Below are 20858 nucleotides of genomic sequence, written 5' to 3'. Positions count from 1 at the left end.
TTTAAGTTAAAGTGACCATTAGCAGAGACAGTGGAAGAGGCTTTGTTGCAATCATTTCTGTTATAAAGGACTGGTGAATTACATGTAGTAAGTTAGTCTGGCAGACCCTTGACAGAATTTGAAGAGAGGCAATCCTACTGTCATAATAAAAGCCTCAAATTTGTCAGAATGTGGAGACAATTGTATTTTCAGCCTAGAATTTTTAGTCTGGCTGACTACATGTTGATTGGTGAAGACAGCTGATGCCAAAATACTGAAATCCTGCAACTTGTGAAAACTTTCTTTTCACAAGCTCACAGTCATCTTTTATATATAGCCTATTCTGTATCTTCTCAATGATATTTGACATTATTTTGTATTATATAATTGGGTATCGCTTTGCAGTAGTCAGAACATATTTAACTATCACATCTATCTTGTGTGTCATCCTGTCTCCTGAGGTAGTTGATACTTGAATAGACCAAATTGCTCTAGTAAAAGCGTGGGAGTGGCTCAAGAGTTCTCCAAAATACCAACCACTGTAGCAGATGGGCAAAATATTTTCTTCCATTGATGCAAAAGCTAGAAAGACCAGGCTTTGTGCCGGTGTTGCTTTCACATTCCAGATTACTGGGATACCTCTCTTCACCTGGACACCTGCACAGCTGTGACCTCCTCTCAGCTCCAGACAACAGTATGTTTCTATGGAAACCAGCAACAGTCTCTTTATCGTGAAAGTGTCGCTTTGTAAACTAAACGCTAAATCATAACGCACAGTTTCTTTTTAGGGTAGGGTACTCTTTCACTTTTTAAACCAAAGGTTTTTATAAAAAAAATTAAAAAAACTGGAAAATTAAAGACATTAGCCTCAGCTGTACCTCTTCAGTGCTAATTAGCAAATGTTAGCATTCCAAAATAAACTAGGGAACATCATACCTGCTAAGTGTTAGTTTGTATGTTAGCATTGTCATTTTCAGCATGTTATCATGATAACGTTAGCATTTAGCTTAAAGCAGTGGTGTGCCTAGGCACACAGGGATGCTAGCATGGTAACTATTGACAATAATTTATTTACATAGCTAGCTGATAAAGGGTTATCTTTGTTATAAAAGTAAGTTGTGTTCTAACATGTTTGATTTAGCTATGTAGCAGGTCGTGTTAACATTAAGGACAAGTTTGTTTTTTTTGTTCTATCTTAATGCCATAAAGGTCACTTTCTAAAACCTAAAACTGTATGTGACTTGTGACTGTTTCAGCCTTGAAACCACCAGCTGTAACAAGTCGCCATTGTTCCTTTATTTGCCAGCATCACAGCTGGCAAGCATATAACTTGTGCCAAGCCAGTTTTTACTTGTTTATCCTCACATTAATTCCCTTTACTCAACAACCAAAACAGTCACTGCACGCACAAGATCCGCGAGGAGTTGTTTTTAACTGGCATGTGAGTGAGTAATTTGGAGGCTCTTTCAAGTCCCCTCTGCTAAAATCAGAGGTTAAATAGGAGCATTCCTCGCATAGCTCCATAGCCATAATGTGGAGATTAATGTGTTTGTCTAAAAGTTGGTAGGGGATAGTTGCTCAGAGCATCACAGAAACAAATCTAACCAAAAAGCTGCAGTCTTCTCTTCTCTCAAAATGCTAAGCCAGCGTTAGGAACATTTCACCAAAGCCAAAAATAGATACACTTCTAGCTCATACTTATACTTCAGCCCTAGTCCAAGACTTTTGCTTGATCTACTCTGTCCCTCATTTGGCTGTTAAGGGCCCATTGTTTTGCTGCTTTAAGTCAAGCCTTCGTGGGAAGATAGAGGCATTATAAGGTGGTGTAATCCCAGTGGCTGTCAGGATAATATCAGCTTGGCTTTAAGGCTTTTTAAGAGGCTGGCACTTAGACACTGGGTTCTGTGCCAGGGTCTGGCAGTCTCGACAGGTAGTAATTTGACTGGTAAATGTGTCATTATAGCCATTGTAGAAGGATGGGGCAGACAGGGAAGAGAAAGAAGGGGAGGAGACTAAAAAAAAGAGACAGACAGAGAAGAAGGGAGGTAGACTGGCAGAGATAAATGGTAGAATAAAATGGACAGATGCAGGGAAGGAAGGAAGAAGACATTTTATAGAAGACAGGCTGAACTTGTAAAAACTCTGAAAATGTCACAAACTTGTGACTTCAGGTTGCTCAGCTGTATGGAATGCTGTCTTTCTCTTGTTCTGCCTGTGTTAGCTTTTGCAAAGTGTGGGTGGTCCCATCAGCGATGTACACAATTACATTTCTACGTCGTACTGAAGGGCTTTTCGACTGCTGTTCTACGTGATGTTGCCCCATGTGGAGACAAGACAATGGGACTATGCTGCAGTCAGTCCTGCACTCAATGAACAACTCTTTTCATACATAATAACTCAGTTTAAAAACATAATTATTGCAGGGTTATTATTCAAGTAAAATCTTGTATATATGATCCACTTTATGATCAGCTCGTTGACATACGTGCTTTTATTTTAATTTACCTTGTGACGACTTTCTAGGAGTAAATCATCTTTTAAACACATCTTTGAAATGATCTATGACTAATTATTGTACAGAATTGAACACTAAATGAAAACGCAGTCCTTTCAGCTGCATAAATCATGCATTATTTGCAACAATAACTCCAAATTTATATGCTGCCATGCATGCATTAGTCTCCCTTGGTGTTGCTGGTTCTCGGAAGTATGTGATTAGATTGGTCATGTTTGGAGGCCTTGTCGGTTTTAGTTATTGCTCTCATTTTATCTTAATTATGGTTGTATGAATAACCCGCCCCAAATTTCAGAAATTACACTAAGCGTGCATCGAAAATATATCTCTCTCTCTTTTACAGTATAATAGCAGGGGGAGGCAAGGCTGTGTTTACTGTACAAGCACACGGGGGATGGGGTGGGTGGGGTGCAGATGCAGTGGAGAGGGTGAGGGTTAAAAGGATCCCTTGGTTTCTTTTAGCACTTCTCTCCTGTGTGTGTTTCCTGCCCATGTAGACATCTGTATGTGCTCAGTAGTATGTTTATTAGTGTGAATGCATGCACACAAATGCTGTAATGTTGCACTTTCATGCATGTGTGCAATGCATACTTGTATACAGATGTCTATGCATAAAAAGGCCCTCCTTCATCCCCTTCTGCAGATGGGGGAAAAGCAGAAAACAAGCATATGACACACAGGAAGCTGGGCTCAAGAGTCGAGTCATGTCCTAGCACAGAGTTTTGCCAAGCTCTGACATGTCAGTAAACAACACAGGAAAAGTTAGTGGTAGAGATAGGGAGAGAAAGAGAGACAGGACGGAGGAGGGAGGGAGTTATGGGGTAAGACTGGGGGAAAGAAGGAAGGAGGTCACTGAGGGATGGAGGGAGGGACAACTAGCAGGGAGGGGAAGGAACAGGCATTTGCCTTTTCTGTCAGCTGAGGCTGGACTGTGGGAGACTATTACTAGTTGCATTGTGTCTCTGCTTGGAGAAGTCATTGTGAGAAGCTGGTATGGTGTGAAGGAAAAGACATTGTTTGACTCAAGGTATGACAGTCACAGTTACTTCTTTGTTTCTCCAGATTTGTCCCAGAGCACTTTAAAGCATCTTGTTTTCTGCCTCACTTGTTGCTTTCCTACTTCTGTTCTATCACAATAAAGTATATATAGTATTGATTTATGACTGTATTCAGTGCAGTGCTTTTATTCTGCAAGCTGTCACACACCTTTGTCTTTTACCCTCCACTGCTCAGCTTGTGTCTGTTTGCTCAGCTTCAGTGTACAGTAGATGTTGCTGGTGGTTTAGCGGGGATCGTAGAGGTATGATGGGAGGCTCAGCAGCTCCTGGGTGGTCTCTGTCCTAAAAGCACAGCCAGTCACGTACCCTAGCGGGGTATTTTTAGTGAGACTTGCTTGTAACTGATTGAGTTAACATCCTGTCTTGGCTTCTCCTTTCTCGTTCTCTTTTTGTCTCTGCTCTTCTTTCTTTCATCTGTTTTCCAACAATGTTTATGGGCATAGATTCAAGCCAGGCTGTTGTCACCTAACTGAGGACTGTACACAGTGGTATACCTACAGTATATACTTCTGGTCACTACCATATGTAGTAGGAATGATTTTACTTAAAGTTGTAATCTTTAAGATTTCAGTCCAGGTTGATTTAGCGATGCTGGTGGTTAAAGGTGGTAACAGTTAAGTTAAATATTTAGTTTAATATGCCAGCAGACACTACAACTTCTATTCTTGTCCCATACAGAAATTAAAAAAGGAATGAAAGCATGGCAAAAATGACCTCCTGTTTTTTTTGGGGGGGGTTTTGTTCTTGATGAATGATCACTGTTAGTGCTAATCATTGTGACTTCAGAATAAAAGTTACACTGTGTTTCATCAACTTTTAATCTGAAGGATGTTCTGTTTGCATTAAAGGTTAACCTTAATGCGGCTAGCATATGGTGTAAAGACAGCAAACGATAAACGGTGAAGTAAACAAGTAAAATTAATGAGATGAAAGACAAATGACAATCTTGGATTGCATGCATGCCTCATTTCCTGTGAATCACCTGTGCACGTGAAGGCACTTTTAACCCAGTGCAGGAAATTTGGTATTTCAATAACCAGATATCAGAAAACTTACAATTTATTTGACTGGTGAACCAGCATTTCTGCCCTCTCAAGACTTTGTGCTTTCCTGAAATTGAGTAAATTAACAAGTCTGTGTTCAATGATGTCATCCCACAGGGCACAATCATGGAGGAAATGGACTTTGAGCGTCGCCGGGAGCTGCGGAGGCAGAAACGGGAGGAGATGCGCCTGGAGGCTGAACGGTAAGACCCATTTGGTTACTTTTCATTCATGTGCAGATTAGCACTCCACGATTTTCCCACTAATTCTCTTACAAAGCAGAAAGTGTTTAAAAAGTCAGTCCTCCACAAAAGCTTAATTTGTAGTTGGAACCACAGAGGCCCTGCCATTCAGAGGGGACGACGTTGCTGTCATTTAAGATCTCACTACTGGAGGTTGTGTGAACCTGAGGGAGCAGTCTGTGTTGTGTAATGTAGCTCTGGTTGTCAATGCACAGCGCACCGCCTCTGATGTCCATGCCAAGTTGGAACAAGAGGGAGCCAGCTTTAATAGCTTAGACCCACCTCTAGGTCTTTAAAGGCATCGCTCAGCAAATATTGGCTTCCCCAGCCCAGGCTAGAAGAAAAAAAGTTTGATAAGAAATCTGATAAGCAATGAGATGACCTTTAAGTGGGAATGTTCAATCATGCCCTCCCTCCCTCTTTCCAATTTTCTCTTCCAGATACTGTGGCCTTGTGATCCCCCTTTGATTCAGTGGAAGAAATTGATTAAACTTAAGTTCATTTCAGTAAATTGATTGAGTGGTAACATGCCAAGTGCAGTAATCAAAAATAGTAAAAAGGGGGGGTTTATTGTGGGAGGTTGATACATAGCTTGCCAAGGAGGCATTTTATAGGGCCTTTTCACAAAAGTTTCTTCATCTGTACTGTAGCCAGTGCAATTAAGGATGAGGTTGATGTGGATGCAGATACTAGCCAAGGTCACTTACTTTTTTGATGTATCTGTGAGAAGTGCTTTATTAGAGCCAGTTACTCCATCACTGATGAAAAACAAGCCGACATAGGTCTGACCACTGCTGAATACATAGATGTTTCTCTCTGATAATTCTTTTTTATGACACAAAGAATACGTGAGTTGCATTTACCTTAGTGATGAACATAGCCCTTTGCTCAAGGTAAAACAACATCTCTTGCATGAAGGAAAATGTCTACAATAATGGACATTCACATTCAGAGTTAAGTTTTTTTTCCACACATTGAAAATAAAGTGGCTGTCAGCTTGTGTGCTGTATGGATGATGTTAATTACACATCTATTTCCAGAATTTTTCCTTTGTACTCACAAACTGAACTTCAGCTAAGAATGATAGATAGAGTGAGAGATTGTGAATAGAGTCCGACCAATACATCTATATGTGTGTATGTTTATATATATATATATATATATATATATCATTATCTTTCATTTGGAGTAGTTTCATGGGACATCCAATAATCCAATATTCACTCTCCCTTTAGTTCTGTTTTGGTCCCCACCAACTCTAGAGAAAATATCTGGCTCTTTAGCTTGTAAAACTATGCGATGTCCTCCAGCTAGTCGCTAACTTCGTCTGCCTGTTGTTTGGTACCAAGCAGAGAGAGTGCAGTTGGTTTATCAGAGCTTTTTAGCTGAAAACAGCCCCTGGTGTGGCTGAAAACGAGGTTGGTGAAAGCAGCGTTTGTGAGTCAACAAACCAAAACAGCGAGCTAAAAAAGAAATGCTGCGAAGAGCTGAGGGTTTCAGCAGAACAGGTTCAAATTCTCTGTTGGTCTGTCACTATGAGCAACACCTTTCACAAATTAATGAACCAAATTTAAGCATTTCTTTTAGAAAGTGTTTATGGTTTGTTTTTATAATAACAAACTAATATCAGCTGATATGTCCTTAGAGTATAGAGTATGGGTTAGACCAATACTTTCTGGAAGTTTGGTAAACAAAATATGACCAACCTACTTATACACATAACCAGTTGCTACTTCCATAGCTAATCATTTAAAGGCAAGATCCTGTACATTCTCACTTTCTGTAACAGTTACACAATATTCTCCTACTTGGCATCCTTTAGGTTTTACCTCTTTTTGACTTTTATGCCTCATTTCCCCAGATGCACTCTAAATAGCTTGATTGAAGTGAAGGTTAATGCCGTTGTTACATTTCATGGCATACAAACCCCATAAACCCCCCACGGCTAGAATTATTTATGCAGTTTTGGAGTGTTTACGTTACACAGAGAAGATGGAATTTGGCAGAAAAAAGTAGACTAAGAGGACTGACGGACACAAGAGAGGAAGACTGACTGACTGAATAAAAGAGGAATGAAGTGAAAGAGAGTGAAAAAGAGTAAGAGCTGTAAGCCTCTACCACATTTACGTTTTCAGCTCGGCAGGAGTTTGTCCATGACTGTTTATTTGGTTCCAAGCAGCAATAATGTCAGCTGGCAGGCGACGCGCTGCTCCTGTTATTGATAAAAGATTACATCTCTACATTGTTTCCATTTCTGCCAATATATTGAAACAATCAATATTTACATGCCCCTCTTGGTCAGACTAGTCGAAACCACATGTTGTCTCATTGGCCTGCTTCCATTCAACCATCACTGAGCACACTGTGAGAAGATGGAGAGCGCGGGGAGAGAGTGGGGCCATATAATAACGGCTGTAGGAATGCCAAATTCCTGGCTATTATAAGTGTTTACTGGCCAGGTCTCCATGAGCTGTTTCCTACATGCTGGGACACTGAGGTTGTCTGTGTGTGTGTGTGTGTGTGTGTGTGTGTTGTGTGTGTGTGTGTGTGGTGTGTGTGTGTGTGTGTGTGTGTGTGTGTGTGTGTGTGTGTGTGTGTGTGTGTGTGTGTGTGTGTGTGTGTGTGTGTGTGTGTGTGTGTGTGTGTGTGTGTGTGTGTGTGTGTGTGTGTGTGTGTGTGTGTGTGTGTGTGTGTGTGTGTGTGTGTGTGTGTGTGTGTGTGTGTGTGTGTGTGTGTGTGTGTGTGTGTGTGTGTGTGTGTGTGTGTGTGTGTGTGTGTGTGTGTGTGTGTGTGTGTGTGTGTGTGTGTGTGTGTGTGTGTGTGTGTGTGTGTGTGTGTGTGTGTGTGTGTGTGTGTGTGTGTGTGTGTGTGTGTGTGTGTGTGTGTGTGTGTGTGTGTGTGTGTGTGTGTGTGTGTGTGTGTGTGTGTGTGTGTGTGTGTGTGTGTGTGTGTGTGTGTGTGTGTGTGTGTGTGTGTGTGTGTGTGTGTGTGTGTGTGTGTGTGTGAGCGTGTGTGTGAGCGTGCGTGCGTGCGTGTGTTGTAGTCTGTGCAGTTGTGCTTATGCCTTTCTGTGCTATGCATGTGCATAGGGGTTAGGATGAGCACATTCATGCAGTTAAGCATGTGGGTGTTCGCTTTAGTGTTCATGTGTGTCTGGATCAGCATCAGGTGATGAAGGCTTGACAAGCTCCATTCAAGTGTGTGTGTGTGTGTGTGTGTGTGTGTGTGTGTGTGTGTGTGTGTGTGTGTGTGTTTAGAGGGAGAACATTCAAATCTTCACTGCTCTGTCTTACATTAGCCTCAGTTATAGTTGTAAGAAAATTATTATTGACATAGAGGTGCACAGTGGGCCTCAATACCCTTCTAGTTTACTCGGTAAAGAAACACACAGACACACAATTTTCTGCTCTGCTAAGTTTTCTCACACTTGTGTTCTTCAATTCCCCTATCCATGCTGTTGATCAATGTTATAGTCCATTTCTGTTCACTTGAACACAGACACAGGAATGTCCCGACTGCTTTTTTTTTTCATACTTTTTTTCCAAAGAGAGCACAAGGATGTGGAATTTTCCCAGTCAATTCAGTGATCAAAGGCTATTTGCTACAGTTAAAGATAGTGTTTTGTAACAGTGATATTACACATAGCCTGCTGAATGCAGCTGGAGCTGAGCAGTTCATTGTCCCATACTATAGTGTATTCTGTACAAGCACTGTGGTGGTTATTAGATGAGAACTTTCATACCACTTTGATTCAACTTGTTGTTTATTACACTTTTTGTACTGGTAAACAAACAAGACAGGCTAGCTTTTCCCCTCTGTTCACAGTCTTTGTGCTGAGTTAAGAACTGACTGACTGTAGCTTCATGTTTATCATACAGAAATGAGAGCGGCATCAGCCTTCTCATCTACCACTCTGCAAGAAAGCGAATGAGCATATTTCCCAAAATTTTGAATTATTCCTTTAATATTAAGGCTTTGATTCGCATTTCTTCTTTGATGTCTCTTTTAGGAAGTGTTTATTTTTGATTTCTGCCTGTTTTCTTCTGTCATATACCATCTTCTCTCATTCTTTATGCATCCCATCTTCCCTCTCCTCCTCCTTCTCCCCTGGGGATCCCTGTCTTTCTTCTTCAACGCTCCTCTGCCTCGTCCTTTTCTTTATGTTCTCCCACTATTTTCAAACCTTCATTCTTCTAACCCTGCTCCTGTTCTTTCTCCTCTTACTTTCCTTTCCTATTTTTACCTTTTCCTTCTTGTAACCTTTTCCCTGCTCCTTCTGTTTTGATCTTCTTCTTCCACTTACTCTTCATCCACTCATTCTCCATATCCCTCTCCTCTTTTTCCTCACTGTCTGTCTCCTGTCTTCCCAAAATGTCCTTCTCAGTTTCATCTCTTCTCCCACACACTAACACACACACACACACACACACACACACCATACTCCTCTTCCTCCTCTTTCTCTTCATCATTCCCTGCATCTCTGCTGGCCCCTCCGCCTGAGAGACCAGGAAGGGCTGAGGAAATAACACCCATCCTCCGTGAATGAGCCATGCTAAACAATCCCCACCCTGGATGAATGGACTTTCCAAACATGACCCGGTCCTGCATCGTAAACCTCTCGGTTCTGACAGGAAGATAGAGATACGGATAGAGAGAGATAGAGAAAAGGGAGGGAGAGGTTGATCCAGGTATGCCAACCTCACACTTAGCACATCAGCTTGGATATGATTCCAGCTATTGTTGAAAGATTTTACTGATTTTACTCATACAGTTGTGAATTTGAGATTTATTTTTAATATGCATGCCATACTGCCCAATTCATCTGTGAGTGAGAATATATGCAGTCTAGGGGAATTCTGTCACAGTTAACATTGTGCATTCTTGGAGCCAGCCCAGCAGAGAGCAGGGTGGGGAGGAGAGACAGACGGGGTACGATGTGGTTCTTTGGGTCGGCAGTAGGAAGGGAAATAGTCCAGAGAGGCCAGCGTGGGAATGGGTCAGCATTTCTGACAGCGCAGGCCCCCACCCTCTTTCCCTCTCCCTTCATCCCTTCCTTCTCTGGTCTCCCCTCTCCTCTGTTCACAGCAGTTTTTCCTCTCTCTCTCTCTTTCCATCTTCCCTCTTTTTTACTTTTTCTCCCTTCATTCCCTCTATTCCCTCGCTTACTGAGGAGGGGTGAAGAAGTCTTTTCTCATGGGCTTTTCCCAAATTGTTTTCACTGACATTTCTGAGATATTTTGCTGTAAAGAAAATATTTGGACATATTTCTCCCTAATAGGCTCACTGATGGCGATGTTTTGTGTGCCTGTGCTATCCACGCAGACATTTGCTTTGTGAATGAAGAATCCTGCTTAAATCAGCTTTTCTGTGCTGTGCACCATGTGAGACATTCAAGAAAATTATGAATTTATGCGCATGTGTAACAAAACTTTTAATTTCCTTTTCAGCTGCGTCAGCTGCCACATGTAAAACTAAGTGTGTAGGATCCATATTAGCTGTCAGTCAGCAGTGTGTAGTTTACTGTATTTGGCCACCCACGAAAAGAGCATCTGCTGCATGCTATTTACAGGCAGACGCATACCTGCAGTTTGTAACTGTGGCTACACATCATTCTGTACAGGAAAACATGTCGTCTGTGATAAAATCTGCAGATTACTCCTTTTTCCATTATCGTGCACGCCCTTTCCTTTCCCGTCTTTCATTTCCCACTTCTCCTCTTTATTCTCACTCTCCATTTCATTTGCTCTTTCTGTTCCTCTCCTTTTTTCCTTCACCCATCCTACCCCCGTCCACCTCTCCCCATATTTCTGTGTCAGTATGCTGATAGAGTTTGGGGCCTAGGTAAGGAGAGGGATATTAAATCAGGGCTTTGGTTGTGTATGCGTCGCTAGCCAAGACTGTGATTGACAGGAATGCTAATTCAGCTTTTAGGAGTTTGTTCTTCTCTCCTACTGAGGAATCTTTAACCCTGAGATTGTCATCGTCACCACCACCAAGGACTCTTTTGTTCCATTTTTAGCAGTTGTCGTTTTCTCTTTCTCATGACATTTGGTGCTGTTTCTGGGACAGTGCAGTCCTTTGGGATTTAAGGCAGTTCTTTCGCAACTTTTTTTTTTTTTTTTTGCTTGCAGAAACAACATATCACTCTGACATTTTAAATAAGGGTTAATGTTCTTTCTACTGCAGGGGAGCTCAATTGAAGGTGATGGAATATGAATAAAACTGAAAACAAAGATTTATGAAGAAAACTATTTATTTAACACGAGACTATCTAACTTTCTGAAAGAAGAAATAAAACATTCTTCCTGTTACTAATAAAAAGTTGAATAAGCAGTAAAACACACACTTGCCCAGTTCTGTAACACACAGCGGGTTTTTGGCTACATTTTTGATTGGTTTAACTGGCTCACGTTAGCTAATATTAGCAAACTGTAGATACTGTAGGTAGTTTCAGATATATAATGCTAAATGTCGTGCTACATTTTAGCATATATATCACCATGGTAACAGCGGCTGGCATTTAGTAAACGTCATACATGCTAGCTTTAAAGCTGAAAAGGGTCTGGCTTCCATCTGGATCTGACCAGTTTTGAATGCTCAGAGATTCAGAATTAACTGAGCTAAGCACATACTCATGCACATGTGTAAAGCATTGCCTGACGTCACTGATGTCATCGTCCCATAGGTCCAGCTTGGGCGTTAACAGATTCATCTGTTCTGTTATGACAACATTTTTCATCTGAGAGAAAGAGGGAAATGGAGGGGAACGGCGTAGGGGAAGTAAAGGAAGAAGAAAACTGTTGTTCACAAGCTGTAAAACCTCACATAAACCCAAGCTGCTTTAGCTCGGCTAACCACACATGTTGCAATTAACATGCAATAGCATGCTTCACTGCCTGACCTCAAAGGCTGCGCTGTGATGTTAGGTAGCTAGGCATGTGGGTAGCAGTGGGAGTGTAAAGGTCAGTCAGGGCAACACAGATCAAGCATGGAGCTGAGTTCATAGATGTCAGGTGGCCAGATACACAGCAGTTCACAAACTGATTTGATACTTCAGAAGAGAAAGTAAACTGTGTCAGGTGGCACCGACATCCTCAGTTTATGATGTTTTTATGTGTAGTTCAGTATCAAATACACTTAACTTTTTTGAGTGTTGCCTCTTTCCCTCAACCTGTCTACTTCTACTTCAGCTAGATTTCATGCCTTTTCCAGAATGACTTTGGACCGGCCCCAGAGAAAGGCCTGAACATGCTGTGTTTAATCAAATTTAAGCACATAAATATACAGTAGCTCGCTAGCCAACTAAATTGGTAACAATGGAGTTGTGTTGACTATTGCACGCAGCCACACCCTCTACATAATCCACCGCATTTATTAGAGACATGCATAATCCACTGCATGACTGCTTTGAATTTTGCTGTGTTAAGGCAAGATGGTGAGTGGAGAAAGAAGAAATATCTAATGCAAAAAAACAGATGTTAACCCATGATTTTTTTTTAGACCTGGCATGACCTTGCTTTATCTACTGTATGCTTGATCAGTCATGCATAGGAATAATACAAATGAACCACCAAAGGTGAAGAGAAAATTCAAGGGACACCACCAGAAGCTATGTTTAACATTATTGAAATATTCATGGTTGTGATTTCCTGCTAATTATTTACAAACATTCTTAGATTGTGAGAGTTTTATTAAAACAAGAAGTAGCATTAAAGAGGTGACATCTTTAAAACCAGGCTCCCTCCATGTCTTATAGTATAAAATTCTGCTGAATATTTTTGTCTCTTTAAGGAATAGTTCAACCTTTTGGAAAATATGTTTGTTGTTTTGTTTTTTGCTTTCTTGCTGAGACCTACATGAGAAGATTGATACAATTCGGTCTGTCCATTAAGTATACACCTACAGCCAGCAGCTGGTTAGCTTAGCTTAGCATAAGAAGTTAGCATAAGAAGCTAGCTGTTTCCCCCTGGTTCCAGTCTTTGTGCTAAACCATGCTAACCCTTTGTAGCTTCATATTTCAGAGGTAAAACTTGTGTTGAAATGGGTGTCTCAGCAAAACTGAGCTCTACAGTTTTATGAAAAGGAGAAGCAGTATCTTTAAAACGAGCTTGCTCCACATACGTCAGCAGAAAATACTGCTAAGTAGTTTTGACACAAGAGATTGTTTAACTCCAGTTTAACACAATCACATAAATGTGATTTCTAGATTTTATGTCATATTAAATTCCTTGTAGAAATATAAACTTTGTGGTTGTTTTGCAGCACACAAACACACTTATACACACACACCTTCCCAGTTTGATCTGTTTCAACACAACGCAGACCAGTATAAACTGTGGGCCAGAAACAGTGTTTCTCTCCCTCTCTCTAATCCTCAGCCAAGCCGTGTCTCCAGACTGAGTTTTATCAGCTCGTGAAAACTGCTGCCATGATAAGAAGTATTACTTGTTGCACAGCTGACAGGTCAGCTTGATAGGAGAAAAGGAAAAACTCTGGACAAATCCAGCAGGTTTGGTCACTGTGGTGATTACAGTCCAATTTAAAGAATCGTTCACTTTGAAGTTTTTAACTGTGAAACTAAATGGAGGAAGGGAAGAAGCAGATGAAAAGTTGAAAGAAGAGGTTGGGAAAAAAAAAGAAAATGTCTCTCTTTGTCTCCTGACTCAGTCTCTCTATTCTTTTGTCTCCCTCAGGTTGGCGAGAAATGATGATGATGAAGAAGAGGCGGCCCGCGAGAGGAGGCGCAGGGCACGGCAGGAGAGGCTGAGGAGCAGGGACAGCGAGGAGCCCAGCGGACAGCCAGACAGTTTGGTCATGACCAACAGCCACAGGTGACCGCAGTAGCAACACAAGCTCTGTCTGTGATAAATATGTAGTCAGCAGCCAACTGCTTGGCTCCCGATTTTTTTTTTATTACTGTCAAAGGGCCTGTACCTCATCAATTCTGGATAATTTTTGAAACAATGTGTCCTTAAATTAAGTAGACAGAAGCAGCTTTCTCATTTTTGGCTAACAACTGCTGATTTTTCCATCTAAAATGACAACAGTTTCTGTGTAATTTTATTAGCTGTTGGCTTCCGGTTTACTCATTCTAAAAGGAAAACCCTGCAAAAAGGGTCTTGAATATGCATTTAATGGCTACACACGACAACGTGCTAAAAGACTAAATCAGACTATTATTTTGTTGGCTCGTAACCCCGTTTAGCTGCTTATCTTACATACATGATCGGATTTTTAAAAAAAGTATGTAAGCACTTTTAATGTTAAGAGAATAAGAGAATAGGCTTTTACAACAACGACTAGCTGATGTGTTTGGCAAATGTTATGCTATCATGGGTAAAGTTGGCTGGTAGCACTTGGTTACTACTGTATATAGTAAGCTACTTAGCCAGACATGCTAACAATTGCTAGAGCAGACAAACACTTACACTTGGAGAGGTAAAAGAAAAACACAAAACACACCCCACTTAACTCTAGATGCTGAGTATCGCTCTTACTGCTGTCCCATGAACATGGCATTAGCGTGGAGAAATACAAAGCTTGACAGATCTGTGTCCAGTTATTATAATGTTGTGTTGAAGGTGTTGAATGATCAAACATTTTTTTTGCTTGATGAAATGCATTTACAAATGAAAGTCCCTGCTGTCATTATGACGACCATGTATTATCTCATGGCTATCCATCAGAGAAACTGCCATAGGAACAAAGGAGCTAAATATCCATCTCTATGCATTTTGAGACTATGAGATCAATCGTCTTGGCAACAGTGGAAGTGGTGGTGGGTTGCTCTGACATCTACCAACACAGATGATGCTTTGTGGTCATGAATGTTTCCCGTCTATGAGCTCAGAGATACATCCTGGGCCGCTCGAACAACAAGGGGATTGTGCAGGAGGATGCTGAGGCAGGATCTAGCGCTGACTAGCCATTGTTGATTGTGTAGATACAAGGATAATGTTTGCCAGACTTTTAGGTCAGAATTTGAGTTTGAGTCAGTCAGTTGAACAGTTTGTCCACTACATTTTGTTTATTTACATCAAAGTTGATAGATAGCTGCCATCTGAGTGAGTGTATAGATACAGACCTGGAATCCAAGAGAACTTCACAAGAATTTCAAGAAACTTTTCTGGGCATCTGCTTTTATCTTTTCAAAGCACTGTGCATATGCTCAATCATTCATATCTCTGCTATTTGCCTGTAAACAACTATGAAACAGTTGGAGGTTAGGGGCCTTGCCCAAGGGCATCTTAAGGGTAACAGGAGATAATATTATGCATCTACTTTAACAGCTGACGTCTGTTGCTCTGACCTCAACGCTTCCTCCTCATTACCACACAGTGAAATGTTTGTCTCCTCTCTCTCCTCCTAGTGTGACAGAGACAGTGTCTGTGAGCAGCTCTTATGGAGGCGTTGGAGACGAAGATGACCAAGCCCTGCTGGACCGCATGGCCAAACGCGAGGAGAGACGGCAAAGACGCATGAAAGAGGCACTGGAGAGACAGAGCCAGCCAGACCCCACCGCGACAGAGGACAACGGCAGCATCGCCACGGAGAAAAACAACGAGGAAGAGGAGAGGCCCTCCTCCTGGCGTAGGGGTCGTTACCGTGATAATGAGGAAGAAGAGGAGAAGACATTCACGTACAGCTCAAGGAGAGAGGAGACGGAGCGAGAGGAGCCGAGAGAGGAAGAGGAGGCTGCTCCTGACGGTGGAGAGGAAGCAGAGGAGGGTGTAGATGAGGAGGAGGAGGAGGAGGAGGAGCAGAAAGTGGAAGTGGAAGAGGACAAACCAAGAAGGTCTTACTTGAGAGAAGAGGTGAGTCATCTGTTCATTATTGTCCATTTACTTTAGCAGTTTGTTGTGTTTTTGGAGCTCACAGACCCTGCGAATGTGATGCTTGTTTTTGTAGGAATCAACTGAAGAGCCTAAAACTCAAAACAAGGTATGGTCATTGATTTATTGACTTTGTGATGCACATTGTTGAGCTGATCCCTGGTCTCTACTTCAAAGAACCGCTGTAATCCTTTTCCGTAGGAGCTTGCTGAAGAAGAAACACATTCAGTAGTCAGTGAAAGTTCAAATCAGGCCAAGTCAGCAAATTCAGAGGCTGAGGAGTATGCAGTAGAATCAGGGGAGGCTGAAGAGATACCTGAGGATGATAATGTAGATAATTCATCAGAGAACAAGCCTATGACACTCATAAATGAAGAGGACAATGAAGTATCTGAGATACTGCACTCAGAGGATTATGAGGTATCATTCATGTGGTAAGAATTTCAGTAGAGGTGTAATGCACAGCACAGAAAATCTCTCTGGGTAACTTCACTGTCTTGATGAGATATGTAAAAACTAACCCACAAAAATTTCTCTTAATAAGGCTATCTTGTTGAGTTCGTGATTTATGCCGGAGCCAGACGCTGAAATTACCCAGACACCTTGTGTCGTCACAGTGTGGTTTGCACCATTTGCAAACTGGTGGTAACTGAGCCAACATTTTATGAGGTGTGGTTGTAGCAATGTGCTCTGATTTTTTAATAAGGTTAATGCTATGCTCCACAGAGTGGTCACAGTGTTTTATTTTTCTGCACGTTTTCCAACTCAGCTATGAGAGCAGCAACACTTCACATTAAACTGACTCCACTCCAAAAACTGACTATAGCAGAGAAACATAGTTTGATTTAATACGATCAGTATCTTTACTGCAAGGGGACATAATGGGGAGATCACTGAGCCATCATATCATGTGGACGCTTACAATCAAATGTTTTAGACCATACTCGATATACATTTTATATATTATTATAAAGAAAAAGAAGTAGGCGGTGAACTGAGGATTAATTGCTTTGGAAATGCAAAATTTATAGTCAGTGGGCTGATGGCTGACTTGTTTTCATCAGTACACTTTTTTATATATGCAGTAGGTCATTGTTTTTAAACTCCAAACAAGCATCTGAACAGTTTTAACTACTCAAGTGAGCACTTTCCACCTGAATTCTTGTGTGGTGAGTGTCCTCTTACATAAAGTAAGGACCCTTATGGACTAAACGTTTTCATTTGTACTAGTGTGGGTGTGTCAGACCTGACCAGAGCTGTTCACAGTTTCACTATGCCCTTGATGGTGTAAACAACAGTGCTCAAAAACAATTCATGCTCCATAGCACTTTCTCTGTTAAGATACAGACATTTCTTATCAGTTATTACCTCAGTAATAATAGTGAATATGTTTCTCAGTTTTTGAGCCAACGTGTTTTAATAAAAGCATGTGTGCTTAAAAGGTCCACCAAAATCAACCTATGCAATATTAAAAATGCATAGACAGCATCATCAGCAAGACATGCATATGATCTGTGCTAAAGGTGCATAATGGGTTTTTTTAAGTTTGACACGCATAATAATAATAATTTGTAAAACTTAAATTATGTTTTTGATGATGTTAACAGTGAGAAGTAGAAAATACACAGCTGGAGACACTCCCAGGTTGATCACATGTTAGATAATCCTCTGTCAGCAGTAATTCTTGAGTGGACACTGTTTGATGTGATGTTCTGTGTTATTTTGTTTTGGGTTTGCTCTCTTTCTCATGTGACATCTCGTGATGTCACATACTCGATCCCGTCCATTCAGCCTACCCACCAATTGCATGTTTGCTCACTGTCCGGGCGGTTGTTTCTGTGCAGGTGGATGAGAGAGGCGGGGCCAGGGAGGAGAGGGAGGAGCAGAGGAAGCAGAACGGAGGGTTTCATGAGGAAGCGGCTCCCAAACAACACAGGAAACCTGAGAGGACCGTCAGGTACACAGACACAACAACACAAGCAAAGTCACTGCCTGGTTCTCACTCTCAGGCCAAAGTTGACAATAGTCTTATGAACTATTCAAGGAACTCTGTTTTCCCCAAAACCAAATTTCTATGATTCATGTGACAATTTGCTGCCATTTAGTAAAGAAAATGTTTGGAAAATCAAAATAATGTCATTAGTCTTTGTAGTAGTGGGCAAATATCCAAATTATGTCTTTCTCTCATACAGAATCACTACCACCAATATCAATGTTTTAGGCCAAAACAAATATCCAATATTTAGTCTCCTGCATTTTTCATTATTTTCCCAGTTGGCTGATATTAATTATACAGGGGTCCTTGAATTTCAAGACATCAAACATACCCACTAGGGCTGTAACCAATGTTATTTTCATTATCAATTAATCTGCTGTTTACTTTGGCTTTTTTATTTTCATTATTATTATTATTATATTGTTTAGCTTGAAAAATGATTGAAATGATTAATTGATAATCAAAATATCTGCCAATAATTTTGCTGTCAATCCATTCTTATCGTCTCAGTTCTAATACCTACCATATTTATTCTGAAATTTTGAAACTAATTTAACAGTCACAAGTGACACACAGAAATCCCAATTATTCAATCACCCCAATACTGGCCGTAAAAAATAGTAGAGAATAGATAAATAGTGATATTGCTTTATAAAGCTGATTTCAGCAGTAAGCTGATATAGCAGTGCCACTCTACTCTCAACCAGTTGTGGAAAAACACTGCAGTAACCTAATATTCTTTACACAAAGGTCAGCTGAAAAGATCAAGTTAGCTAACAAAGATCACGGTTACTTTCCAAAAAAGATGCCCAGAAGTGCAAAGGAAAGACATATTCAAGTGATTAAAAAAGTCTCGCTATGATTTCACCTAATATGAAAAAACAAATGTATTACATTTTAAAGGATGCTAAATTTACTGAATTATACTACTGCAGACTGTATCTTATTTTAAAAATCATGTAGGAGTCTTCATATTTGTTTCAACACTCCTCAGTCTTTGCATATGCTGAACTGGGGCAATGCAATCAGACAGGGACTTCTTGCAGCCTGCAATGTCAGACTGATATTACTGACTGACATTTATTGTTTGTCTCCCGGGTATTGGCTAAGGCATCTGCAAAATAACTGAATAGCGTGACTAGGATTTTCAAGCAAACAAGCTGTTTTTGTTCAGCATTCAGCCGTGGCAGAGTAGTGTGTGTTTTTGACTTGCATCACCTAAAGTAAATCCCCAGCTTGAAGCACCGAATGAGACTTCAGCTGAGCTGTAACCTTATCTTTGCAATGGTGATTGTTGGTATTTGTATGGGAACACATGCATTGTCTGTGTGTGTTTGCTCATCCAAATCCTTCAAGTGCATCTTTAAATATTCAGTTTGTATCAAATGTCTGGTGTTAACCTGTATGTCAACCAGCTTCGTTCCCTGCTTGTTTTTGTTGTGATCTGCTTCTGTGCACTGACCTGTGGTTTTGTGGATCTGTCCCAGTCGCGGCAGTGTGCGTTCCCCCGAGGTGTCCGCGGGCGACGACCAGGACGACGCTGCCCGCCTAGAGGCAGAGCGCAAGCTGGAGGAGCTTAAACGCCGCCGCGACGACGCAGAGAGTGAGGAGTTTGAGAGGATGAGGCAGAAGCAGCAGGAGGCCGAAGCCGAGCTGGAGGAGCTGAAGAGGAAGAGGGAGGAGAGAAGGAAGGTGCTGGAGGAGGAAGAGAGGCAGAAGAAGCAGGAAGAGGCAGAGAGGAAAGCCAAAGAGGAGGTAGGGAAAAGAGAGGCATGTTTTGATGATTTTTTTTTTTTTTGTCATTTTTGAGTCATTTTATGGATACGGTTTGATCAGTGCTGCTCTTGAAATTTTTCTCAGGTTTTGTTTAGGAATTTGTATTGCTGCAACGAGCTGCGAGTGTGCATATTTTCATTTTTCAACAGTTAAAGGATATATCTGTGGAAAAAGCATCCAAGCCTCTGTGTGTGTGTTTCCTTTGGCAGCAGTTGACTGGCATTTAAGAGCTATGACACATGATGTCAACTTCTGTAATGTGCAACTGACTGAAACATGACATAGCACTGGTTATCTGCCGTTAGCGGTTTGAGACATCTGCACCCTTACCACAATTCAACACTTCACTGTGCTGTCACTCAGAAAATGAAAGCTAACAAGCTAAGCTAACCATCTTCCACCCAGACACTTGCTATTATAAGCACTGATTCCCACCAGACAGTACTTTTTATTGATGTTATTTCAGCATCTGCTGAGTCATTGGCAGCTCCTACACACTCAGTGCTGTGGCCATCCTACATTAGAAAGAAGCGGGTCTGGCTAATGTTAGCTGGCTCTCTTTCATAAGATGATAAGATTTACCCGAACTGATCGCCCACAGGGGAAATTCAATTTGACACAGCAGCACAAGGGAATATAGTAACATCAAAGAAATACATTTCCATAAATACCTATACACCATAAATAAATAAATAAATAAATGAGATAAGATAAATCTAGAATAATAGCTATAATAAAATAGATCTGTGTTGTCGACAGTTAAAATGTGAGTGGTATATGGTTCTGATGCATCTAGGAGCTGTGGCATTGTGGAGTCTCATGGATGCTGGCATGAATCAGCCTCCTTAGCGCTTTGAGGCATGTGGCTGGATGAGTCTGCAGAGCCACCTCGGCCTGGCAAAGAAAGGATGAGAGGGGTTGTCCATGATGGCCTTCAGCCTCCCTCTCATCCTCTTCTCTGTCACTGCCTCCACAGTGTCCAGTTCAATCACCACCACAGAGCTGGCTTTCCTCACCAGCTTGCCCAGTTTGTTGGCACCACAAGTCCCAATGCCACCTCCCCAGCACACCACGGCAAAGAAGCTAACACTAGCCCCTACAGACTGTTAGAACATCCCTAGCAACCTAGTGCGCACACATTGAGGGACTTTAATTCACGGGTTCAGATGTGGTGACAACAAATAACCAGACTGTCAAAACTCACGGCAACGAGAAGTCAAGAAGCTGGTTTCCTAGCATAAATGACTTGATTTATTTTGATCTTTTCTTCCAGTTATATGTTCAAATTATCTTCAAATTTCACAGCCCATATCCTCTCATTGTTTTTTTCACACCACCTTCATGTTGATTTAGCCTTTATACCTGTGTGTGTCGAAACTCATACATCACACTCAGTCTAGCGCTGCAGTGACGTTAT

At 41.3% G+C, this 20858-nt stretch overlaps 1 protein-coding gene and 1 long non-coding RNA gene across 10 annotated transcripts in view; one reads left to right on the top strand and one right to left on the bottom strand.

The window, feature by feature from the left end:
- Positions 1–20858, top strand: part of cald1a (caldesmon 1a) — a 59378-nt gene that overhangs the window by 24816 nt on the left and 13704 nt on the right. For 5 of the 9 annotated variants that reach the window (XR_008826441.1, XM_056367358.1, XM_056367361.1 and 2 more), the window contains exons 2-8: positions 4713–4798; positions 13531–13668; positions 15207–15651; positions 15746–15778; positions 15871–16089; positions 17514–17626; positions 19153–19420. Coding sequence is in view for 8 of the 9 variants with exons in the window: in XM_056367358.1 (XP_056223333.1) it covers positions 4722–4798; positions 13531–13668; positions 15207–15651; positions 15746–15778; positions 15871–16089; positions 17514–17626; positions 19153–19420 (1293 nt within the window). In the remaining variant the exon portion in view is untranslated. Of the gene's footprint in view, positions 1–3372; positions 3522–4712; positions 4799–13530; positions 13669–15206; positions 15652–15745; positions 15779–15870; positions 16090–17513; positions 17627–19152; positions 19421–20858 lie in introns of those variants that run through there. The other 4 variants (XM_056367364.1, XM_056367365.1, XM_056367360.1 and 1 more) reach the window with 3 other exon arrangements.
- LOC130163288 (uncharacterized) lies at positions 15780–19265 on the bottom strand. Its single transcript, XR_008826443.1, has 3 exons — positions 19128–19265; positions 17470–17610; positions 15780–15877 (listed from the first exon to the last, which is right to left on the bottom strand). It is a non-coding gene; the product is annotated as an uncharacterized LOC130163288 (long non-coding RNA).

The sequence above is a fragment of the Seriola aureovittata genome, chromosome 22 (genome assembly GCF_021018895.1).
Source record: "Seriola aureovittata isolate HTS-2021-v1 ecotype China chromosome 22, ASM2101889v1, whole genome shotgun sequence".
NCBI lineage: Eukaryota > Metazoa > Chordata > Actinopteri > Carangiformes > Carangidae > Seriola > Seriola aureovittata.
Note: the sequence above shows the minus strand (reverse complement) of the source record. Positions and strands in the feature narration are given on the sequence as shown.